This window comes from Chionomys nivalis, chromosome 15, assembly GCF_950005125.1.
Source record: "Chionomys nivalis chromosome 15, mChiNiv1.1, whole genome shotgun sequence".
Taxonomy (NCBI): Eukaryota; Metazoa; Chordata; class Mammalia; order Rodentia; family Cricetidae; genus Chionomys; species Chionomys nivalis.
Genome location: NC_080100.1, coordinates 66,860,572 through 66,886,963, shown reverse-complemented (window position 1 = coordinate 66,886,963; position 26,392 = coordinate 66,860,572). Strand labels below are relative to the sequence as shown.

The window sequence follows — 26,392 nt, the reverse complement described above, 5'->3', positions numbered from 1 at the left end:
TTTGAAGACTAAAACTAACAAAGCATGTCCACATTAAAGAAAAGCAGTGATCTAATGTACAAGGAAAGTAGTGAAGGACAAGATGACACGAGTAAAGTGGGGCATAGGGACATGGGAGAGGGGAGAAAGGGGCGGGGATGAAGGCAGGGAAGCAGAGAAAAACACATACTTCCATAAAATCAATAAAAAAGAAAACCACTATAAATATTGGTTAATTGAAACACAAGAGAGAATATAAGCTTGTGCAAAAAATTTCTTTAAAATGTCTTATATTCACTTCACAGTTATATTTATTTATTGATTGATTGATTGATTGATTTTTCGAGACAGGGTTTCTCCATAGTTTTTGGTGCCTATCCCAGAACTAGCTCTTGTAGACCAGCCTGGTCTCGAACTCACAGAGATCCACCTGCCTCTGCCTCCCGAGTGCTGGGATTAAAGGCGTGCGCCACCACCGCCCGGCTCACAGTTATATTTAAAATGAAAAAAGTGAAGTCAAATGAATAAACATATATAAATATAGACAATATAACCGATCCCACAAGAACACACTCTAATGAACAATCATACACAAACCTAAAACAAATGAATTAAAACTCTGCACACACAATTTATCAAGATTGACTCAAGAACAAAAATACCCGAATAGATCAATAACAAACAATAAAATTAAATCAATAAAAAGGTCTCCTACCAAGTAAGAGCCCGACCCTTGAGCATCTTTTCTGTTTCTTACCAAATTTTCAGGGAACTGGTATCAATTTTTCTCTAACTATTCTCAACTATTCAAAAAAGTTGAAAATTATTCCAATCTCATTCTACAAGAGCATAACTAGATATCAATATGTAGAAGAATGAAAATAGATCCATATCTATCAACATGCACATAACTCAAGTCCAAATGGCTCAAAGACCTCAACATAAAGTCAGCCACACTGAACCTCATACAAGAAAAAATGGGAAGTACACTTGAACACATTGGCACAGGAGACTGCTTCCTAAATATAACCCCAGTAGCACAGACACTGAGAGAAACAATTAATAAATAGGACGTCCTGAAACTGAAAAGCTTCTGTAAAGCAAAGGACACAGTCAACAAGACAAAAACAACAGCCTACAGAATGGGAAAAGATCTTCACTAACCTCACATCAGAAAGAGGTCTGACCTCCAAAATACACAAGGAACTCAAGAAATTGATTAGCAAAAGAAAAAATAATCCAATAAAAGAAGTAGAGTACAGACGTAAACAGAGAACTCTCAACAGAGGAATCTAAAATGGCTGAAAGACACTTAAGAAAATGCTCAACATCCTTAGCAATCAGAGAAATGCAAATCAAAACAACTCTGAGATTCCATCTTACACCTGTAAGAATGGCCAAGATCAAAAACACTGACAACAACTTATGCTAAAGAGGTTGTGGGGTAAAAAGAAAATTCCTGCATTGCTGGTGGGAGTGCAAAATGGTGCCGCCACTTTGGGTATCATATGGTGATTTCTCAGAAAATTAGGAAACAACCTTCCTCAAGACCCAGCAATACCACTTTTGGGTATATACCCAAAGGAAGTGCAATCATACCACAAGGACATGTGCTCAACTATGTTCATAGTAGCATTGTTTGTCACAGACAGAACCTCGAAATAACCCAAATGCCCTTTGACTGAAGAATGGATAAAAACGTAGTACATTTACACAATGTAGTACTACACAGCAGAAAAAGAAAATGACATCTTGAAATTTGCAAATGGATAGATCTAGAAAACATTATATTGAATGAGGTAGCCCAGACCCAAAAAAGACAAATATTATATGTACTCACTCATAAATGGCTTTTAGACATAAAGCAAAGGCAACCAGCCTACAATTCACAATTCCAGAGAACCTAGACAACAATGAGGACCCTAAGAGAGACATGGGAAATAGAAAAAGACAAACTCTCCTGAGTGATTTGGGAGCATGGGGACCATGGGAGAGGGTAGAAGGGAAGGGGAGAAAAAGGGAGGGGAGTGAAGAAAAATATATAGCATAATAAAAACAATAAAAAACAAAACAAATTAGCAAACAAATGGTCAGGAGAAAAATCTTAAAGAATAACAAATAAGGCATATAAGCAATAATAATAATAATAATAATAAAAATAATAATAAACAAAAAATGACAACTGATTTCTTAGCAAGACCATAATTAACTGGAAAGAATAGATCAGACTGATCACTGAATGTCTCTCTCTGTCCTCTGTATGTATGTCATGATAATTAATAAAAAGAGTCATGACAATAGCAAAAGTTTAAAAAAGGAGTTTTCTATTACATGGCAACAAACTAAGGAAATTATAAAAAGATGTCCTACTTGTTCTTTATATAATCAATCACCACTACCTACAGAAAGTAAGCCAAAGGGTACTCAAAAAAAATAATTAAAATGTGGGAGATGGATGTGCTCCATTTTATAAAATTTGGAAAATTAAAATACGTATACCACACCATTGACACCTATTTGGGTTTTCAATGGGCAACTGCTTTGAGTTCAAAAAAGGCTGATTTCATAATCACACATTTACTAGAAATTATGGCCATCATGGTATTCCTGCACAAATAAAGACAGAAAATGGTCCAGCATGTCTCTAAGAAAATGAAACAGTTTTTTGTTCATTATAAAAAAAAAAAGCATATTACAGGTATATCACACAATCCTACAAGTCAGGCAATTACAAAAAGAACAAACAAAACTATTATTAATTATTAAGCCAGTACAAGAGACAAATCTGTGGGTACAAGACCATTGTCCCACAGCAATAAATAAATAGTAGGCTACAATACATTCAAATAGTGAAATACCACACAGAAACAGTAAAGTAATTTTTGAAAAATGCAACAAAATAGATAAAATCTCATTACTACAGAGAAAGCAAATGATGATAGATCAAAGAAATACACCATACAACAAAAAATCTCAAAATACTTAAAGCATAATAATAAGAAAAGAAATCAATGACTTTCTGGCACTGTGGTCCAGAATTAAAAGTACAAGGATACAAGACATCTTGCTATAGTTAATGTTACTGTGTGACTTCTCCAAACTCACCAAAACATACACTTAAGATGGGTAGTGTGCATATAAATTACACGTTGGTAAAACAGTTAAGGTTCTAGTCCTGGTTTTATAAAACAATTTTCAACTACAACCTCAGTGGAACTCTGACACACAGCTTGCTCCAATACTGAGGGGACTTAAGAGGTGAGTGAACAGTCACATGGCAGCGCACCCCACTCTCTAGGACCTCCCCAGTGGGACAAAACTGAGCCATTTCACCAACTCCCTCGGCTTTTCTAGTCAGTCAGCAGGGACATTCCTGTGGCTAGGAACCCCCAAACCCATTCATCTGCTATCCAAACTCCTACACACACCCTGCTCGCAAACCCACCTCTCCTTCTGCAACCTCTGTGGAACTCTGACACACAGCTTGCTCCAATACTGAGGAGACACAAGAGGGACCAAAAGCTTGCTACAACACTGAGGGGATTAAGAGAAAGAACAAAGAGAGCAAACCAGGAGAGAAGATTGATGGAGGAGGGTCAGCTTTCTATCTGTTGCTTTCATTGGTTAATTAATAAAGAAACTGCTTTGGCCTATTTGATAGGCCAACCCTTAGGTGGGTGGAGTAGACAGAACAGAATGCTGGGAGAAAGAAGCCGAGTCAGTGAGTTGCCATGATTCTCCCACTCCAGACAGACGCAGGTTAAGATCTTTCCTGGTAAGCCAGCTTGTGGTGCTACACAGAATATTAGAAATGGGTTAGATCAATATGTAAGAGCTAGCCAATAAGAGGCTGGAACTAATGGGCCAGGCAGTGTTTAAAAGAATACAGTTTCCGGGCTGGAGAGATGGCTCAGAGGTTAAGAGCATTGCCTGCTCTTCCAAAGGTCCTGAGTTCAATTCCCAGCAACCACATGGTGGCTCACAACCATCTGTAATGGGGTCTTCTGCCCTCTTCTGGCCTTCAGGCATACACACAGACAGGATATTGTATACATAATAAATAAATAAATATTTAAAAAAAAAAAGAATACAGTTTCCGTGTAATTATTTGGGGCGATAAGCTAGCCATGCGGGCGGCCGGGTGCCAGGGAGGTAGCCCGCTGCTCCTATCACTACAAAAGATCAAGAGGGCAGGCATATAGAGACCTCAGAAGCTTTCTGAGACAGACATTGACAGTATATAGAAGACCAAGAAAAACTCCCAAACACTCAGACAGTCACAGCAAGGATTGGACCAAGATGTAAAGACACTGCTGGCGTCATTTGAAAAAAAAGAGATGGGTAGGCGCCAATGCAATAATTCCTCCAACAACCTGAAGAGCAACATTAACAGAGTAAAGGGTTGGAAAAAGGTTTTCCAATCAAATGGACCTAAGAAACAAGTGGGTGTGGCTATCCTAATATCTAACAAAATTGATTTCAAACTAAAATTAATCAGAAGAGATGGAGAAGGACACCTTATACTCATAACAAGAACAATTCATCAAGATAATCTCAATCCTGTGTTGTAAGGGAGAGGGCCTGCTTGTTTGTTCTGGTCACCTGGCTAGCTTACACTCGAAATAATCACATAGAAACTGTTTTAATTAAAACACTGCTTGGCCCAATAGCCCTAAATTCTTATTGACTAACTCTTACATCTCAGGTTAACCCATTTCTATTAATCTGTGTATCGCTACATGGCAGTGGTTTACTGGGAAAGATTCAGCCCATCTGTCTCTGGCGGCTCCATGGTGTCTCTCTCACTCGGCTTTCTTCCTCCCAGAATTCAGTTCCATCTTCCCCGCCTACCTAACTTTTGTCTATATCAGGTCAAGGCAGTTTCTTTATTCATTAACCAATACAAACAACACATAGAAAAAAGGACCTCCTACACCAATCCTGAACATCTATGCCCCTAATACAAGAGCACCTACATATGTGAAAGAAACATTACTAAAACTTAAATCGCACATCAAACCCCACACACTAATAAGAGACTTCAACACTCCATTCTCGCCAATGGACAGGTCAACCACACAGAAACTTAACAGAGAAATAAACGAATTAACAGATGTCATGAATCAAATGGACTTATCAGACATCTATAGAACATTCTACCCAAACACAAAAGAATATACCTTCTTCTCAGCACCTCATGGAACCTTCTCTAAAATTGATCACTTACTCGGTAACAAAGCAAGCCCCTGTGACTTATCGGATGACTATGGATTAAAGTTAGAATTTAACAATAATACTCTCAGAAAGCCAACAAACTCATGAAAATTGAACAGTGAGCTATTGAACCACCCCTGGGTCAAGGAAGAAATAAAGGAAATAAAATTTGACACCCTTGAATTAAAAAAAAAAAAATGAAGGCACAACACATCCAAACCTATGGGACACCATGAAAGCAGTGCTAAGAGGAAAATTCATAGCACTAAGTGCCCGCATAAAGAAAACAGAGAAAACTCACATTAGTGACAAAACAGCACATTGAAAGCTCTAGAACAAAAATAAGCAAGAACCAGGAGGAGTAGAAGACAGAAAATAATCAAATTGAGGGCTGAAATCAACAAAATAGAAACAAAATAATACAAAGAACCAACGAAACAAAGAGCTGGTTCTTTGAGAAAATCAATAAGATACACAAACCCTTTTCTACACTAATCAACAGGTAGAGAGAGAACATTGAAATGAACAAGATCAGAAATAAAAAGGGGGACATAACAACAGACATTGAGGAAATTCAGAGAATCATTAGGTCATACTACAAAATCCTGTACTCCACAAAATTGGAAAACGTAAAAGAAATGGACAATTTTTTAGATAGATGCCATTCACCCAAATTAAATCAAGATTAGGTGATTAATCTAAACAGACCTATAAATTGCAATGAAATAGAAGCTGTCATCAAAAGCCTCCCAACCAAAAAAAAAAAAAAAAAAAAAAAAAAAAGCGGATGGTTTCATTGCAGAATTCTAGCAGAACGTCCAAAAGGAGGTAATACCTATACTCCTCCAAGTGTTCCACATAATAGGAACAGAAGGAACATTGCCAAAATCTTTTCATGAGGCTACTGTTACCGTGATACCAAAACCACACAAAGACTCAATCGAGAATTAAAAAACAGTCACACTCATGAACATGGATGCAAAAATACTCAACAAAATACCGGCAAACCTAATCCAAGAACACATTAAAAAAAAAAAAAATTCACCATGATCAAGTCAGCTTCATCCCAGAGATGCAGGGCTGGTTCAACATACAAAAATTTATCAATGTAATCCATCATATAAATAAACTTAAAGAAAAAAACATATGATCATTTCATTAGATGTCGAAAAAGCATTTGACAAAATATAACACCCTTCGTAATAAACGTTTTGGAGAGATCAGGGATACAAGGAACACAGATATCTAAATATAATAAAAGCAATATACAGCAAGCTAACAGCCAGCATAAAATTAAATGCAGAGAAACTCAAAGCGATTCCACTAAAATCAGGAACAAGAGAAGGGTGTCCACTCTCTTCATACTTCTTCAATATAGTGCTTGAAGTTTTAGCAATACCAATAAGACAACAGAAGGAGATCAAGTAGATTAAAATTGGAAAAGAAGTCAAACTTTCATTATTTGCAGATGATATGATAGTGTATATAAGTGACCCCCAAAACTCTATCAGAGAACTCCTACAGCAGATAAATACCTTCAGTGATGTGGCAAAATACAAGATCAACTCAAAAAAATCAGCAGCCCTCCTATCCACAAATGATAAAGAAGCTGAGATGGAAATCAGAGAAACATCACCTTTCATATTAGCCACAAATAACATAAAATATCTTGGGGTAACACTAACCAAAGAAGTGAAAGATCTATTTGACAAGAACTTTAAATTTTTGAAGAAAGAAACTGAAGATAACAGAAAATGGAAAGATCTCCCATGCTCTTGGATAGTTAGGATCAACATAGTAAAAATGGCAATCGTACCAAAAGCAATCTATAGATTCAATGCAATCCCAACACAATTCTTCACAGATGTTGAGAGAACAATAATCAACTTCATATGGAAAAACAAAAAAACACAGGACAGCCAAAACAATCCTGTACAATAATGGAACTTCAGGAGGCATTACCATCTCTGATAACAAGCTCTATTACAGAGCTACAGTAATGAAAACAGTTTGGTATTGAAATAAAAACAGAGCGGTTGACCAAAAGAATAGAATCTAAGACCCGGATATTAATCCACACACCTATGAACACCTGATTTTTCACAAAGAAGCTAAAAATATAGAATTGGAAAAAAAAAACATCTTCAGCAAATGGTGCTGGCATAACTGGATGTCAACATGTAGAAGAATTAAAATAGATCCATGTCTATTGCCATGCACAAAACTAAGTCCAAATGGACTAAAGACCTCAATATCAGTCTGACCACACTGAAACTGATAGAAGAGAAAGTGGGAAGTAGTCTTCAATGCATGGGCACAGGAGACCATTTCCTAAATATAACCCCAGTAGCACAGACACTGAAAGCAACAATAAATTAATGGGACCTCCTGAAACTTAGAAGCTTCTGTAAAGCAAAGGACACCATCAATAAGACAAAAAGGCAGCTTACTGAATGTGAAAAGACCTTCACCAACCCCACATCAGACAAAGGACTGATCTCCAAAATATATAAAGAACTCAAGAAATTAGACATTAAAATTCTAAATAACCAAATTAAAAAATGGGGTACTGAACTAAACAGAGAATTCTCAACAGAAGAATCTCAAATGGCCAAAAGATACTTAAGGAAACGCTCAACATCCTTAGCTATTAGGGAAATGCAAATCAAAACAACTCTGAGATACTATCTTATACCTGTCAGAATGGCTAAGATCAAAAACACTAATGACAGCTTATGTTGGAGAGGATGTGGAATAAGGAGAACACTTATTCATTGCTGGCGGGAATGCTAACTGGTACAACCACTTTGGAAATCAGTATGGCAGTTTCTCAGAAAATTGGAACTAATCTTACCTCAATATCCAGCAATACCACTCTTGGGCATATACCCAAAAGATGTTCAAACATACTACAAAAGCATTTGTTTAACTATATTTATAGCAGCCTTATTTGTAATAGCCAGAACCTGGAAACAACCTAGATATTCTTCAACCAAAGAATAGATAAAAAAAAAAATGTGGCACATTTGCACATTAGAGTACTATTCAACAGGAAAAAAATAATGACATCTTGAATTTGAATGCAAATGGATGGAAGTAGAAAACAATATACTGAGTGACATAACCCAGACCCCAAAAATGAATATGGTATGTACTCACACATTAGTGGATTCTAGCCATAAACAAAGGACATTGCGCCTATAGTTCATGATCCTAGAGAAGCTAAGTAATAGATGAACCCAAAGAAAAATATATAAAGAACCATTTGGAAATTGGAAATAAACAGGATTGACTGGCAGGGTTGGAAGCATGGGGGTGGGGGAAGAAGAGGAAAGAGGGGGAGGGGAGCAGAGAGGAGAACTTGAGGGTTGGTCAAGATGGAGGAAGGACAGAGATGAGAGCAAGGATAGAGATATCTTGATTGAGGGAGCCATTACAGGATTAGCATAAATATGGCTCTAGAGAAATTCCCAGGAATCCAAAAGGATGACCCCACCTGGGACCTGGGCAGTAGAGGAGAGTGGGACTGATCTTGACTTGCCCTGTAGTCAGAATGATGAATATCTTACATATCACCAGAGAGCCTTCATCCAGCTACTGATGGAGGCAGAAGTAGAGACCCACATCGGCGCACTAGACTGAGCTCCTAAAGTCCAGTTGAAGAGTGATAGGAATAAGAATATGAGCAAGGAAGTCAAGACTATGGTTCACCCTCTGAAGCAGTTTGCATGAGCTAATGGGAGCTCACCAAGTCCAGCTGGACTGTAAGGAACAAACATAGGACCAAACTAGTTCCTCTGAATGGGGTTGACAGTTGCATGGCTGGGCAGACTGAGCGGTCACGGGCAGTGGCACCAGGAGTTATCCCTACTGCATGTACTGGCTTTTGGGGATCCTATTCTCTTTGGATGGATACTTTGCTCAGCCTAGATATAGTAGGGAGGGCCTTGGACCTTCCACAAGACAATGTGCCTTACCCTCTCTGAGGATTAGATGGGGTAGGTTGGGAGGGTGTGTGGAGGAAATGGGAAGAGGGGAAAGAATGGGAACATGGATTGGCATTTTTAAAAAATAATCTAATAAAGATAAAAAAAAAAAAACCTAAGATTCTAAGTGGAAAAAAAACAAAACCAGTTTTCAAAACATACTTTACCCAATGAGAAGTCCCCTGAAAGGGATGGGGAGATGGCTAGTGGGTAAATGCTGTTCTACAGCAAGTGAAGATGAGTTTGGATCTTTAGCACTCATGTCAACACCCAGGTATAGTGGTGTACACCTATAACTCTGGCATCAGAAAACAAACAAGAGGATTCCAAGTGCTTGTCCAGTCAGCCAGTGAGCCTAGCCACATCAGCAATCCCTGGGTTCAGTGAGAGATCCTGCCTGTCTCAATGAAAGAGTGATCATTAAAAACGGGAGGGGCACAGGAGGAGTTGGGTGGAGGATGGGGAGGTGGGAGTGATCTAGATGCAGTGTTCATGCATGTTCTCAAAAAAGAGGAACCAAAAATAAATGTCCCAGTTGTAAAAAGTATATCATACCTCATTCTGACTAACAACTGAACATAAATATTAAAAGGTATTCATAAAAACATGATCTCATTCATGGCTTCAAATGTATAAAACCCCATCGTACCTTACAAGAGACTCACTTCGCTTATCTGCCCTCACAAGGAGGACAACTTTCCATCTGTGGAAGGCTCCTGGAGCCCCAGTCCGTTTCAGCTCTTCACGCCATCTTTTAGGTGCAGATTGCATTTGAGGTGAATAATGTGAGTCTTTCTCAATTTTATATCCCCATTCGTAAGTTGTTTCATCAAGCCATCTGCCACTTTTGGCACTATGAATTATGTAGTCCTTCGTTAATACCCATTTTCCTAGAAAGCAAATGAACTGTCACAAAAAATTTTAGTTCTGCTAAATGGTAAACAATAAAGATTAAATAGCAACTAAGAGTCATCTTTTTTATACATGAGATTCTCATGACACACTCACAATACTGTTTTTAAAAACAAATTTCAAGAGGTCTTCAATATCACTGGACATTGTACATAATATTTCTATGATACACACCCATAATTCTAAATGCCGTTAAATGAAATATAAATCTAAAGTTTTAAAGTAAAAGGCAATATTACGTGAACTATTATTACTAATTGCATTCATTTTTCTGGGTTAGGTTTATTTCCTACTATGCTAAACTTTTTAAATAACATTCACAGTATTGTTATATTAAATTCATTATGTTACTGAATTTTATAGGAAACGTCATATTCTGCTTCCTCTGTGGGCACCAGTGGTCATTTAAACAGCAGGAATAATATATAGGTTTGTTTGTAAAGGTAGTGATAAATCTAAATGCTTCTCTGGCAAATGAATGTAAAAAATGATGTGGCATCCATGGCTTAATAAGGAACAATAAATCAGACACCATAGAAAAAGCTGCTTGTGTATCAGTGGTGGAAAAAAAGGTAAGGAGAGAAGGCCAAATCTCAACTTGGGTAAACAGAATTGACTATCTAGGAAGAACAAAGTAGGATGGTATTGCTTCCCAGTATAGCAGAGGAGCAGCTTGAGAGAAGAAGCCATGCTTGCTTATGAGAGACAGCGGAAAACAAGGGAGACTGCAACATTGAGGTTTCCACTAAAGTTTTAAGTATGCACATTTGGTCCAATCTTTTTGTTAAGACACACATTTTTTTCTTAAACAAAACATTTAAACTAAATCTGTGACAAAGTAAATATTTCTTCCCATTTAATATATATTTCATGTGTCAGAAAACTTTAATTAGAATAAAGCAATATTCAAACAAATATCTTTTTAAAAAATCCAAACAACACATGTATATCTGACATAGTAAGCATAATATATTTTCAGAGACTTGGGGTTTTCCTGTTAACATGAAATTTCTTTCAAGAGTTGGAGAAAGGAAGTTTACTTACCTGCTGCACAAGCTGCTAAGAATTTCTCACTCTTGCATAGGCGCTCAGCTATAAGATGTGTACAATTTTTATATTTCTGGAGGGAAGAACCCACACAAAGCAATATTACTACAGTGAGCTTTTCTTAATAAAAATTTTTACTTTTATGTCAAAGGACATTTTTATTTTATTTTTTAATTCTATGTTTTGAACTCTATGTTGAATATTTTAGTATGTTTCTATACTCACCTCACTCTTAATAAAAGTGCAGTCTAGCTTTAAAAGTAATTTGACTAGCGCTTCCTTTTCTTCCATCTTAAATCCTGTCATTTGGATGACATGCTTTGTGGTACCATCTTCCATCTAACATATACACACATACAGAAGAGAGCAGGTGTTAAACACTATGCAGAAAGGTGACTTATTTTTTCTTAATTATGAATACTAAAACCATGAAACATGTTATGAATTAAATATGTAAAGCTTAAATGTAAGCAATGATGTTAAATTTAGTCACCACAATAAACGCCAGTTTCAAATTATTTTCTCAAAACTTAAAGGAAACTGTTGTGTTTGGATATTGAAAGCCTATAGTACTGTACTACTTGCCATTAAAACACACTGTTGAATATGATTCTTCACAAAATGATAGGGGCCCAGATAAATATGACCATATGTCTGTTTTTAGCATGAGTTTTTGTGAAAGCTTTTCAAAAAGTACACTTGTGAAAATCAAGCTATCACTTGCATGCGGTTTTCAAAAAATGGGCAAAATTAAAGAATATGTATGTTACCAAAGTTATGACAGCACTCGTATTTCCACAACATTCATATTAAATAATTGCAGAGACGGGTACAATGCATTCAACTTCTGTTTACAACTTACATTTTTTAATTACTTCCTCTCTTCCCACTCCCCAGTAAAAGTGTGTATTAATTATATCACAATATTATCTCTGGTGTTGATTTTATCACAAGGTAAACAAAAAACTACATGGTTTTAATCTAACTTTATTTTCAAGGGACTTCAACTCATATAAATATAGTTCACAAAATACTTTGTCTTTAAGGTGTTACCTAATACAGAGATTATTTTCTAATTCAAATATACTTTAGTTTGTTCAAAAGAAGTTAATACTACAGACATTATCTGAGAAAATTCTGTTATGCTCCGATGACAGTAGAGACAAGTGGATTAGGATCCAATACCCCAGGCAGAGCAATAGCAGTTGCTATTCCCAACATTCAGACAATGGCCTCTCAGAAAAACATCACAGTAATCTTTAAGCGTTGGGCATAATGTGTACACTTAGTACAGATGGAACCCTGCATTCAATCAATATACATCACAAAAATAAATAAAAAGACAAAGAAAAAAAAAAGACAACTCCAGAAACCTAGTCAAAAGAAAACGATCCTTTAGAAATATAGGTATTTGAACACAGGATTAAGTGAATAAAGTAGTACAGAAATTTTATTTTCAAGAACTAAAATAAGGCTTTTTGAGATCTATGCTAGCAAGATATAAATGTAAACTATCTGGGGGGAAAATCCTTGAATTTGAACCAACATGGAAAGGTTTTTTTTCTTCTCAGCATTATTCCATAATTACAATAAAGGACACAGAATACACTAGATTAGGGGTTTTAAGTTCTTGAGAGATGATTTTTTTTTTTAAGGTATGGAAGAGAATATGTGATTTAGATGGTCAGACCTGAAGGGGAGTCCTGGAATCAAAACTTTGTAACACCTCTGGACAACTGTACACACACACTTCCTCTTCCCTCCAGGTCAAAAGTCATTCTGGAGGAAGACCGAGTTTCATTACAAACCTTTTACACTTAAAGCATCACACAGATCAGGAGAGAACCTTCTCTTTTCACGCTTAAAGCTACTAAGAGAAAAAAAGATAGGTAGGGTAAAGCAATTGTAGCTCCTTCTTCTACTCTAGGAGGAGCAGCTCCTTGAGAGACCCAAATGCTAGGCTTTCTCAGCACACCTGCACACCTGTGAAGACAGCTCACATGAATGCTTCCTGACACATCTCAAGGAGCCGACTGCCGTCCTGCACTCAGGGGCAGATCAATTCCCAGGTCATAAAGAGCACAGCAGAGCTGCATATCTATCTCAACACAATTTTTACTCAGTAAAAGAAGCTGATATCATGACCTCAATAAATCTCTCTTTAGTATTTGCCAACTGATTCCAAAAGAGGCAACAAGTATACAGTATCACCTCTGTAACAAACTGAAACTCAGATACAAAACACAAAGTATGTTCTTTCAAATGAAGCAAATGCTTTAATGTTTAGTTACAGAACTGTGGTCTGGCAAGGACACAGTTACAAAATGTACACTAATGTGTATTGCATCTCATGAATAAAAGAGATCTATAAAATACTATCAAATCTATAAAAGATACAAGTAGGTCCCCCAAAAGGATCTTTGTGCTGTACATTTTAAAAACCATTTTTAAGGTTAATATAATTAGCTCTTCAGTGGCAATACCAAATAATACAGACTGGCAATATAGACAAATATAGAAAGACTATGCTGTACTGCAAGTAAAAATCATCGTTTGAGTCCAAAAACATCTAAAGGCACATATGCCTATAACTAGGGGAGAAAGCTTCTTTCACTAACTCAAAGGAATTATTAAAAAAAACTCTTTAATAATTTTGTTTAGAAAATGATATGTCTTTTTAGAAATAACTAAGTAAAATTCAACGTATCTCTAACTATTGTCTTGGTTTTTAATCAGTGTTTTTATAGGTCTCAAAAGTCAGTTATGAGAAGAAGCCAGTTCAATGTTTTCAAAATTGTACTTTTACTTATGTATTGAAGAGTTTTCAAAACTAGTTAGGAGGTCATTTCAAGAAATATTATGAAAAGGAGAGGGATCAGAGTATTTTTTAAAACTCGCAGTCTTACCTATGGAATACACGATGCTAATATGAATATACACTAAAAACAGCTATCAACTGAGTAGGGAGCGGGTGAAACTTTGTAGTAGAGCACATGATTGTCGTGAAGAGAAGACTGAGATCAATCCCCATGCCTTCCTGCCCCAATAACCAAAATGAAGTTAAAAAAAATGCTGTAACACTATAACCAATAAATTGCCTCTAAGAATTGTATTTTACTTTATGAAAATTACATGTTCTGTAAAAAATTCCATACTGTTCATTTCATGTCAATAATTGTTATTTAAATTCTGAAGTGATATTTTAATATATTTTGTTTTGAGGTATAAATTGTTAAATTATTTGAACTTATTTAAATAAATATATACAATGCAGTTTTCATCTTAAACCTATCATTGTAATATATATTTTGAAGGCAATAACCATATATTAAGCAGCATTTTCTGCTAAAACAATGTCTCATGATAAGACGAAATTAGGACCAATTGTATACAACAGCAGAAAGCACAAAAGCATTTTTAGAGCAATTTCCTTACTTTGAAAATGCTTTCTAAGAAATTGAAACTATTCATATAAAACAGGAAGAGACATAAGTGATAAAACAGAATATCCTGGTTCAAACAGTATGAACACATACATGTCTAAAACCACATCAGAATGCAAGACATTTATTCACAAGTTCACCAGAAGAACAGGAGGAGTGTTCGTTAACTTCTACAGAGATGTAAATCCTGGACATGCATAAAACTATCAGTTTTAAGAACACCAAGACTAATTTAATTGCCTTTTGTAATTATGTTACCAAGCTGAAACAAATGCAGTATTTCTGAACATCATATTGCATGAAAAAAGGTCTCATGACATTCAATATGTCTGACTAAATGGGACAATATATACATAAACACGGTAAAACAGACATGGCTGTCTTTTATACATACAAGTAGTAGCTTGATGGCTTTTCCACACCCTGGAAGTTAAAGACAACAGTAAACAGCAGCCGGATGCGCCAATAAGTTAAAAGAGAACACTACAGAAATGTCCTTAAAACATATCAATAAGCCAGGGCACTTAGAGTTAAATTTTATATAGATTATAAGTTCTGAAATATAGAGAACTAAGAGCTTACTTCTTGAAATCTTCTAGTACCAGAAAACAACAAACATTCCATACCATAGCTAATAGTGGAAAATTTTCTATCTTCTCAGATACAGTGGGGTAAAGAAGTAGGACATACGAACCTTTAAGCACCACACAGATGGCATCTTCACATAAGAGGAGAGATCGTTTATTTTTATTATCTTTATAGTAAAATTACACCAATACATTCCTAGTTATAAGTTTTGTAGTAACATTTTAAAAACTTTATATTAGTAATTTAAAATGTACTCACCCTGAACCACATGAAATCCCAAACTTAGGAGACAGTGCCTGTGAACAGGCTGCCCTTTATACATAGCAAGCAACTGTCACTGTCGCCTGGTGCACTGTCTTAAAATATCTCTTACCAGGGCCTACCCTTGATGCCTGAAATTCTTTGACAGTTGGTGTCAGTCAGCCAGAAGCACCAGGAAACCTACATTTCTCATTACTGCGACTGTGCATGTTTCATCCTAAGTTTTTAAGTAGAATTTCAATTCTTTACGATATACCAGCGCTAGTGTACCTCTTTATTCCCAGCTCTAAAGAGGCATAGGCAAGTGGATCTCTGTTTCAAGTCAGCGTGGCTGGTCTATACTATGAGTTCCAGGCCAGCGAGAGACACAATGAGACCCTGTTTCAAAAATAAGGAAACGAAAAAAAACCAAACCAAAACAAAACAAAACAACAACAACAAAAAATAAGGAAACGAAAAAGAAAAGCAAGGTGGAATACAGGTAATAAAATAAAGGTCTGTGGCTGAGATAGGACAAAGACTCCAAGTCAAAGGTCAGCAAAGACATACAGAGTGCATACAGGACAGGGTAGGAAAGTAGGGTAGGAGGGAGGGACAAAAGGCAGGATAAATAGTTGGCTAAAAAAGTACTGCAGAAAGGAGAAGCCAGGATGCTTGACCAAGTCCTTAAAGGGAAGTAAGGTAACTCCTCTACTCTGCATTATGATGTTTTATAACCAGTTATAGATGTGGATAAGAACTACATTGTTACTGCTAAAATAATCTTTACCAATTTTCGCTTTTTTAATTTCAATCAACAGTTTGAGTATAGACAATTTCAAAAGTACTACAAAGTACATACAGTGAGTGATTAAACTCATCTCTAATTTCCTTGCCTTATAAAACTATTGTATTAGTGTGATGTGTATATGAAAAACAAGTACATACAACATTTGGGAATGTACTTCCCTAATTTTTATGATTAGTTTTCCATGCTAATATTCTTGTTGGTAAATAAAACAATAAACCACATGTTGAAAATTAGCAGTTTCTTCATTTTCATTATAAAGGAAACTGTTTTGATTTGAAACCTTCTTTAACTGGCGAGCATTTGAAAATTCTTTTTTCTGAAAAGCATATACAAGTCTCCAGTACAGTTGACTTTACTGTTTTGAATTCAAAACTTGAAAGATTCAACTGAGAAATTAAATTGAAACTTAAATTTAAAATGGAACTGAACATGGCCAAAGCACCAGATCTCCTTCTACTGTACAGCGTTGCGATGCATCCACTCGTGTCTTAGCACCCAACCTATGTAAAGAAGCTGTGGCTCTGAATGCTTTCATCTCAAGTGGAGTGTAGGAACCTTTGTCCTTCTGGACCCAGGAAAAAACAGACCCTTGGTCTAATGTCAATGAGCAGGCCTTTGGAATTAGTTTTAAAAGATGTATTATGTTAGTCCCAAGGAGACTATCCCATAAATCCAACACTGTACATGGTATAGGCTGTGCTAGATCTTTTAATTAAAGGAATTCTCAGAAAGCAAACTGTGGCTGGGCGGTGGAGCACCCCTCTCCTGGGGTGGAGGCAGAGGCAGGTGGTTCTCTCTGTGAGTTCGAGGTGTGGTCTATAGGAGCTAGTTCTAGGACAGGCACCAAAGCTACACAGGGTTTCAAGAAACCCTGTCTCGGAAAAAAAAAACCCAAACAAACAAACAAACAAACAAACAAAAAAGCAAACTGTACAAAGACAGTTTTCTGTATGAAAAGCATGAGTCTAAGACTGGGGGTATTTAAAATGTTTGATTTAATTCTTATGAAGGACCTACTGTGGTCTATATACTTCACATATTTATCCACTGTATTTACCCAAATACAGATGAGAATACAAGATACTGATGAGAACAGCGGATTACGCCTAGTTTAAACTAGGTGAGGAATGGCATACTGGGTAATACAATAAACACTGACAGGAGATAAGCACCAAGTCGATCCCTAGCACCGGGGCACAGATAAAACCCACCTTAAGGAGTTGCATTTTTTAAAGAACAGTGACACCAAGATTTAAAGATGAGCCTGTTCTGAGAAAAGGCTATGCACTTTCCAAAACACCAACCAGGCTGAAATTTCACGTTTAACCTACTTTTCTTAAACACATTACAATTTTATAGAGCAATCTATATTCCATCAGAAGTGCAGGAAGGTGTGAGAAAGAAATCTACTATATAAGTAAGAAGACATTTAAAGCAACAAATGCAAAGATGTAAACAGTTACTAATCATTTTCAGAAGGATACTAATGTCTAAAATATGTATACATTTCTAGTTATATTTTAAAGAGTACTATTATTTTTCTGTTGGCAAAACAGAGTCTACCATTTTTCTCTCAAAATAGATTTATAGTCAATTTTTGGAATTTTTCATACAGACTTTCTCAATAATAACAAAATAGTTTCAATTTCAAAATAATTTCACTGGAATCAATTAAAAGAAAAACAGGTGATTTTTCACTTAGTTTTTTGTTCTTTAGAAATGTTCGTTAGCTTCTTTAGGCTTTATTATTTCAACCTTACAGAGAACTGACTTTATTCTTTTCTGTTTTTTAAACAGTGTAAAGAAAAGACTTGTAGAATAATATATTCAAGATACATAATGAAAATACTAATTAGTAAGACTACACTATCGGTTTCCTACAAAAAATCAACGAGCCACCCATGGAAAGCAGAATTCATGGAACAAAATCTTCATTAATTTTGATTATGAAAAGGAATCATATTGACAACTACTTCACACGCTATCAGATCTAAGCTTTCTGCTTTACACAAGCAAAAATATTCTAAACCATATATTTGACCATCATCTAAGTCAATAAAGCATGAGAAAATCTGGATTTATAAAACAGGTTAAATTTAGTTACTTATTGAAGACTCTCTTAAAATAAGACAGATCTAAACAGTTGAGTATTTTTAACATCCTAGTACATGAAAAATAAATTATTAACTTACAAATAATAAAATTTCCTCTCACACAAATCTACAAGCAAATCATCAGCTATGTTCTTAACACCTAGAATAAATGACAAACATTCCATCCACAGGGATAGCTTAAAAACCAAAGTAAGACCTAGGTCATGATAGGGCAACACAGTCCGTAAGATGTGGTGTCTGTTATGCATACTGTAAATCCAGTTTATTCCCAATGTCTCAATAGGATTTGTTTCCTCTGTAGAGGACAGTCATTTGCCATAAAAGTGCTTGGGAACTTTAAAATCAAGTTCCATCTACCACAGGTCCCAAATCCTGATTTGGAGTATTAAGACAAATCATGGTTTGTCAATACTTAGTCAGGCTTTGTTAGTGGAATACGTTCCTGATTAATCTCTTAGGCTCATACTGATGCTCAGGCAGCAGACAGGATCCCCAGGAACACACACCCTCCCTTTAGGAGAGGTTCGTGTGTTTCTATTCAAAGCCTACAGTAGCCGCAGAGATACAAACTCATTTTTCTTTCGGTGTGAAAAGCTCAATGCTACTAGAGAGAAAGAATGTCCCGATTTTCCTCTCAAAGGAGGGCAGGCCCTGGGAATCCCTGCCACTGTCACTGAAGCTAAGGTTGGAAGTAGCCAAGACCTGGGAGGGGACCAGGCTGCCTAGCCGGTTCTATGGAAACCGGAGACGCGGGCGGCCTAGCGCCGGGCCCCGACGACAGGCAGCGGCCGAGAGCACGGCGCAGGGGCGTCCCGGGCCACAAGGCCAGGCAGGGCAGGCCACGGTCTGGGGCCCCGGCCACCCCGACTTCACCGTGAAGGAACCAAGGCTGTGGAAAGCGCGAGCGCCAGGCACCGCGGCGGCCCAGCGAGGACGGCGGGACTGTCACCGGCGCGGCCTGGGGACGCGGTAAATGGCGTCTTCCGAGCTGAGGCGCTTTACCTTCCCGGCCGACCGGAGTTCTGGGCGGTTTTCTTCGGGCGGCGGTGGCGGTGGCGGTGGCGGAGGGGGTGGCGGTGGCAGCGGGAGTGACGACGACTAAGACGGGAGCACTCCCTGCTCCACAAATCTGGGGTCTAGGAAATAATTTCCCGCCGCGCGCTCGGCGGCCCCGGAAGTAGTTTACAACTTCCGGGTGGTTGTCAGTGACGCTCTCGAGCGGTCGCCAGGGGCGGTCTGAGCTGTGGACCTCTTGCTCCGGGCCAGCGCGCCAGGCTCCGGCGGGATGCGCGCCTTCGGTGGAGACTGGTAAGTGACTTTCCCCTCTCGTCTGTTCGGCCTGGTGTTTCTGGCCAGCCCCTACCTGCAGCAGCTTGTTGGTGGGACCGAGAAGTGAGCAGGCAAGGATTGAACCAGTAGGTCCCAAGTCCTTTCCCGAGGCTGGAGAAGGCCCCGGGACCCTGCTTCTCTCTTCACTGGCATTATTTGTTTCCGACATGGATGTGGATCTTGGCTCCCCAAGTGTTCCTGGGCAGTGCAGAAGACACCTGGGTTCTGTGCCAGTGATTCAGCAGCGTTCCTACTGTCTCCTTTTTGTAGGATTTGGTCACCGTGGTTTCTTGAAAGCTTCATGATGTTCCTTCTACTGAATACTGTTAAAATAGTTTTGGGGTGCACTAGGAGGGCACGCAGGCAGCTGAAGAATACATCTTTTCGTACTTTAGGAATGGAGCATGGAAGTCATTCCTGACTTATAATTAATTGAACTTTTCTCCTTTGGTTTCAAGTAAAGAATGGCTTCTATTTTTGTTAATTACTATGAACTAATGAGATGTTATCATACTTACACTTTTATGCATCAGCTTTAGACACATGTGTTCCATTTTGGAAACCACTGATCCGGAATTAGGTTTGTTTTCAGGAAGGAATGCTCCGACTTTACTCCAGACTCTCACTATGAAGCATGCGGAAGAACTTTGAATGTAGCTCCGATTTACCTAGAGAAATTGCTTCTGAAAAAGGTCTTGTGTGAGGAAAGATGCTCATTTATGCAAAGACCCAAACGCTGGCATGTAATGAATCTTAGAGTGTTATTCATTTTAAGTAACGCAGGTAACTTCACTCAACATCTTGTAATTCATTAATCACCTTTCCCCCATTTACACTGCAAATCAGTCTATCCCAAAGGTTGAGAGATTACCATAAAAAAGTGCAATATTGGAGCTAGAGAGATGGCACAGTGGTTAAGAGCATTGGCCACTCTTCCAGAGGTTCCTAGTTCAATTCCCAACACTAATGCGGCAACTCACAATCAGCTATAATGGGATCCAATGACTTCTGGTTTGCGTGTGATATACATGCATACAAGAAAACATATACACAAAATGTATATATACGAATATATATATATATATATATGTACACACATAAAATGTATACATGCGTGCCAAAGCATCGGGCAAGTGCCTTTTTGCCTTTTAATAGTAAAGCAAACAAAAAAACCAAAAAACAAAAAAAAGTAAAAAGAGCAAAGCAACCATATTTAAGAAAGGGTGTTGCTCTTTCTAACCTCCTGTTTGATTAATCACTGAACTTTTATAATTTTCCCATTGATACAATGTTATCTTATTGGTTCTTTTATTTTTTTTACTTTTATCTTAAAGTAAACAGTTATAAGTTCTTTCAGCAAGGTTTCATGTTATTTCCATATCGCAGCTAGTTTTTAGTCGTTGTTCTTATTTGTGACTCATATTCATATGGTATTTCATGGGTGCTCACGAGTGTCTGCTGTCCTCCTAACAGCTTGTATTCACTATTTGGTGCACACAAAAGAAAAATCCCGTCTCTTCTTGCATTTTATATTGTACCTCAGAGGTGGAACTTTTACACATGAAATTGTCATGGCTGGGATTTGAATCCGGTTTCCTGACTCTGGAATTTGATTGCTTTACTGTGTTTGCCTGGCTTGGTGGCATGTGCTGGAAATTTCAGTACTGGGCAAATGGGTGTAGGAAGTTTAGGAATTTAAGGTCATCTTAGGTTACTTGTTAGACTCTCGAGACAAGTCTGAGCTATATCTGACCCTGTCTCAAAAACAAAACAAAACAAAACAAAACAAAACAATGAGCAAAAAAAAGATTGAGATATGGAATAGTTTTTGCTGTTCCTTTAGAATTCTGGACTTTGGTACCCAGCACCCACATCAGGTGGCTCAGAATGGCTCTGTATCTTCAGCTCCAGGTCTTCTTCCAGCCTCTGCTGGTACCTGCACATATTTGTGCATGCACACACACATAAAAGAAAATAAGTCATTCAAAGAAAAACTTAGTTCAAAAAATCACTCATTTAAGTTTTAGCTACAATAGTACATCACATTAAAAGTCAATCAGTGTACATAGCAAACCTTGGAGCTAAAAAGATATAAATAAAGGTAATTGTCACATGAATAAGATAAATACCAATCATTGGCCAATTTTATCATTTTATCCCAAAGGTGTAGTAGTTGCAACAAAAACAAGATATGTAGAGGTTAATAGCAATTCATCACTCTTAAGTCTAACTGTAAAGGCAGCTATTTAAATCATACATTTGTATATATTTATGTACCAGTATCAATAGTTACGGTTGCTTATCATCTCTTACCATCTCCCATAGGAGATATAGTCTTCAATCTTCATGGTACTAGAGTATTATCCTTCTTTTACAGATGATAAGCTGGGGCAAGATTAACTTTGTATGTGGTCTTAGTTCAAATACAGTTATTAAGAACCATACCAATGATTTAAACCAATGCATTTCCAAAGACTGTATTCATAAACAAATTGCCATATTTTTATGTTTTAACCCTGTTCTAGCTCTAATGTTTATGTTTTATTAAGTACAGAGAATGATGTATGATAGCTGTTCTTTCAGATTTGAATGAATACATTTATTAAGTATTTATCAACCCAAAGTAAAAGGATAAATAGCAAGAGCTGTAGCAAAATACCATCACCAAGTGCTCAAAACGTCTAGGCCAAATTGACTGTGAAAGCCCCTTTAAGGCAATGAGCTTGCGTTCCTGATCAAGAGAGTCCCCCACTTGTTGTGGAATACTAGTTTAGAATGTGTTTCATTTGTTTATGCTATGGAGTATAACCATTTTCTCTTGAATCATTTGATGAGATAAAGTCGATTTTCATTATATCTATGATTTCAGCTAAGCATCTCTTATCGTGTGTTTGTGTGTGCGTATGTATGCAGACTTACAAGATCTTTGTAATTGCTAACTTTCATTATCTTCTAGAAGATATGTGATTTTAAAAAGGGGTGAAATCAAGACTATGAAACATGCGATAAACTTCCCTCAATAACTACAAGTGGGGCAGCCATCTTGGTTTCCTAGAGTCTTTTATTTTTATTTTTTTTCCTGTTTCATTTTCTTTTTTTTAATTAATTAATTTAATTATTAAAGATTTCTGCCTCTTCCCCGCCACCACTTCCCATTCCCCCCCTCCCCCAATCAAGTCTTCCTCCCGCCTCAGCCCAAAGAGCAAGCAGGTTTCCCTGCCCTGTGGGAGGTCCAAGGACCACCCACCTCCATCCAGGTCTATTAAGGTGAGCATCCAAACTACCTAGGCTCCCACAAAGCCATTACGTGCAATAGGATCAAGAACCCATTGCCAATGTTCTTCAGTTCTCAGTAGTCCTCATTATCCATTATGTTCAGCGAGACTGGTTTTGTCCCATGCTTTTTCAGACCCCGGCCAGCTGGCCTTGGTGAGTTCCCGATAGAACATCCCCATTGCCTCAGTGTGTGGGTACACCTCTCGCGGTCCTGAGTTTCTTGCTCGTGCTCTCTCTCCTTCTGCTCCTCCTTTGGATCGTGAGACTTCAGTCCAGTGCTCCAATGTTGGTCTCTGTCTCTGTCTTCTTTCATCGCCTGATGAAGGTTAATATTCAGGAGGATGCTTATATGTTTTTCTTTGGGTTCACCTTCTTATTTAGCTTCTCTAGAATCACGAATTATAGACTCAATGTCCTTTATTTATGGCTAGAAACCAAATATGAGTGAGTACATCCCATGTTCCTCTTTTTGGGTCTGGCTTAACTGACTCAGGATAGTGTTTTCAATTTCCGTCCATTTGTATGCAAAATTCAAGAAGTCATTGTTTTTTATTGCTGAGTAGTACTCTAATATGTATATACTCCATACTTTCTTCATCCATTCTTCCATTGAAGGGCATCTAGGTTGTTTCCAGGTTCTGGCTATTACAAACAATGCTGCTATGAACATAGTTGAGCATATACTTTTGTTGTATGTTAGGGCATCTCTTGGGTATATTCCCAATAGTGGTATTGCTGGGTCAAAAGGTAGGTTGAACCCGACTTTCCTGAGAAACCGCCACACTGCTTTCCAAAGTGGTTGCACAAGTTCGCATTCCCACCAGCAATGGATGAGTGTGCCCCTTTCTCCACAACCTCTCCAGCAGAGGCTATCATTGGTGTTTTTGATTTTAGCCATTCTGACAGGTGTAAGATGGTATCTTAATGTTGTCTTGATTTGCATTTCCCTGATCGCTAAGGAAGTTGAGCACGATCTTAAGTGTCTTTTGGCCATTTGAACTTCTTCTGTTGAAAAGTCTCTGTTCAGCTCAGTGCCCCATTTTATAATTGGATTGATTAACCTTTTACGGTCTAATTTCTTGAGTTCTTTATATATTTTGGATATCAGACCTTTGTCAGTTGTGGGGTTGGTGAAGATCTTCTCCCAGTCAGTGGGTTGCCTTTCTGTCTTAGTGACAGTGTCCTTTGCTTTACAGAAGCTTCTCAGTCTCAGGAGGTCCCATTTATTCAATGATGTCCTTAGTGTTTGTGCTGCTGGGGTTATACGTAGGAAGTGTTCTCCTGTGCCCATGTGTTGTAGAGTACTTCCCACTTTCTCTTCTATCAGGTTCAGTGTGTTTGGACTGATATTGAGGTCTTTAATCCATTTGGACTTGAGTTTTGTGCATGGTGATAGATATGGATCTATTTTCATTCTTCTACAGATTGACATCCAGTTTTGCCAGCACACTTTGTTGAAGGATGCTCTCTTTTTTCCATTGTATACTTTTAGCTCCTTTATCAAAAATCAGGTGTTCATAGGTTTGTGGGCTAAAGTCAGGGTCTTCTATTCGATTCCATTGGTCGACTTCTCTGTTTTTATGCCAGTACCAAGCTGTTTTCAATACTGTAGCTCTGTAATAGAGTTTGAAGTCAGGGATGGTAATGCCTCCAGACGATCCTTTATTGTATAAGATTGTTTTGGCTATCCTGGGTTTTTTGTTTTTCCATATAAAGTTGATTATTGTCTTCTCCAGATCTGTGAAGAATTTTGATGGGATTTTGATGGGGATTGCATTGAATCTTTAGATTGCTTTTGGTAGAATTGCCATTTTTACTATGTTGATCCTCCCAATCCAAGAGCAAGGGAGGTCCTTCCATTTTCTGGTGTCCTCTTCAATTTCTTTCTTCAAAGACTTAAAGTTCTTGCCAAATAGATCTTTCACCTCCTTGGTCAGAGTTACCCCAAGATATTTTATGCTATTTGTGGCTATCGTGAAAGGTGATGCTTCTCTGATTTCCCTCTCTGCTTCCTTATCCTTAGTGTATAGGAAGGCAACTGATTTTTTGGAGTTGATTTTGTAACCTGCCACATTACCAAAGGTGTTTATCAGCTGTAGGAGTTCTTTGGTAGAGTTTTTGGGTTCGCTTATGTATACTATCATATCATCTGCAAATAATGAAAGCTTAACTTCTTCCTTTCCAATATGGATCCCCTTGATCCCCTTATGTTGTCTTATTGCTATTGCTAGAACTTCAAGCACTATATTGAAGAGGTATGGAGAGAGTGGACATCCTTGTCGTGTTCCTGATTTTAGTGGGATGGCTTTGAGTTTTTCTCCGTTTAATATAATGTTAGCTATCGGCTTGCTGTAAATAGCTTTTATTATATTTAGGTATGACCCTTGTATCCCTAATCTCTCCAAGACCTTTATCATAAAGGGGTGTTGAATTTTGTCAAATGCTTTTTCAGCATCTAATGAAATGATCATATGGTTTTTTTCTTTCAATTTATTTATATGGTTGATTACATTGATAGATTTGCGTATGTTGAACCAGCCCTGCATCTCTGGAATGAAGCCTACTTGATCATAATGGATAACTTTTCTAATGTGTTCTTGGATTCGGTTTGCCAGTATTTTATTGAGAATTTTTGCGTCGATGTTCATGAGTGAGATAGGCCTGTAAGTCTCTTTCTTGGTTGGGTCTTTGTGTGGTTTTGGTATCAGGGTAACTGTAGCTTCATAAAAGGAATTTGGCAATGACTCTTCTGTTTCTATATTGTGAAATACATTAAGGAGTATAGGTATTAGCTCTTCTTGGAAGTTCTGGTAGAATTCTGCATTGAAACCATCTGGTCCTGGGCTTTTTTTGGAAAGGAGATTTTTGATAACTGTTTCTAATTCTTCGCGACTAACAGGTCTATTTAGATCGTTCACCTGGTCTTGGTTTAGATTTGGTATATGGTACTTATCTAAAAAAGTGTCCATTTCTTTTGCATTTTCCAGTTTTGTGGCATACAGGTTTTTGTAGTAAGATCTAATGATTCTCTGAATTTCCTCTGTGTCTGTGGTTATGTCCCCCTTTTCATTTCTGATCTTATTTATTTGCGTGTTTTCTCTCTGTCATTTAATTAGTTTGGATAGGGGTTTGTCAATCTTGTTGATTTTCTCCAAGAACCAATTTTTTGTTTCATTGATTCTTTGGACTGTTTTCTGTGTTTCTATATTGTTGATTTCTGCCCTCAGTTTGATTATTTGCAGTCTTCTACTCCTCCTGGGCGCGTCTGCTTCTTTTTTTTCTAGAGCTTTCAGGTGTGCTCTTAAGTCCCCAATGTATGCTTTCTCCGTTTTCTTTAAGTGGGCACTTAGTGCTATGAACTTTCTTCTTAGCACTGCTTTCATCATGTCCCATAGGTTTGAGTATGTTGTCTCTTTGTTTTCATTAAATTCAAGGAAGACTTTAATTTCTTTC

The 26,392-nt window shown here is 37.5% G+C and overlaps 2 protein-coding genes across 3 annotated transcripts in view; one reads left to right on the top strand and one right to left on the bottom strand.

Annotated features, from left to right (window-relative positions):
• The window catches only part of Slf1 (SMC5-SMC6 complex localization factor 1), a 69,263-nt gene extending 49,803 nt beyond the window's left edge, over positions 1-19,460 (bottom strand). The window contains exons 1-4 of one of the 2 annotated variants that reach the window (XM_057789895.1): positions 19,337-19,460; positions 11,364-11,477; positions 11,136-11,211; positions 9,829-10,069 (exon numbers count right to left, since the gene is read on the bottom strand). In XM_057789895.1, the coding sequence (XP_057645878.1) occupies positions 9,829-10,069; positions 11,136-11,211; positions 11,364-11,477 (431 nt within the window). In that variant the 5' untranslated portion in view covers positions 19,337-19,460. Of the gene's footprint in view, positions 1-9,828; positions 10,086-11,135; positions 11,212-11,363; positions 11,478-19,336 lie in introns of those variants that run through there. The other variant, XM_057789896.1, reaches the window with a different exon arrangement.
• A 103-nt stretch (positions 19,461-19,563) lies between these two features.
• Positions 19,564-26,392, top strand: part of Kiaa0825 (KIAA0825 ortholog) — a 442,157-nt gene continuing 435,328 nt past the window's right edge. Inside the window, exon 1 of the mRNA XM_057790199.1 lies at positions 19,564-19,642. The gene's annotated coding sequence lies outside the window, so the exon portion shown is untranslated. The remainder of the gene's footprint in view (positions 19,643-26,392) is intronic.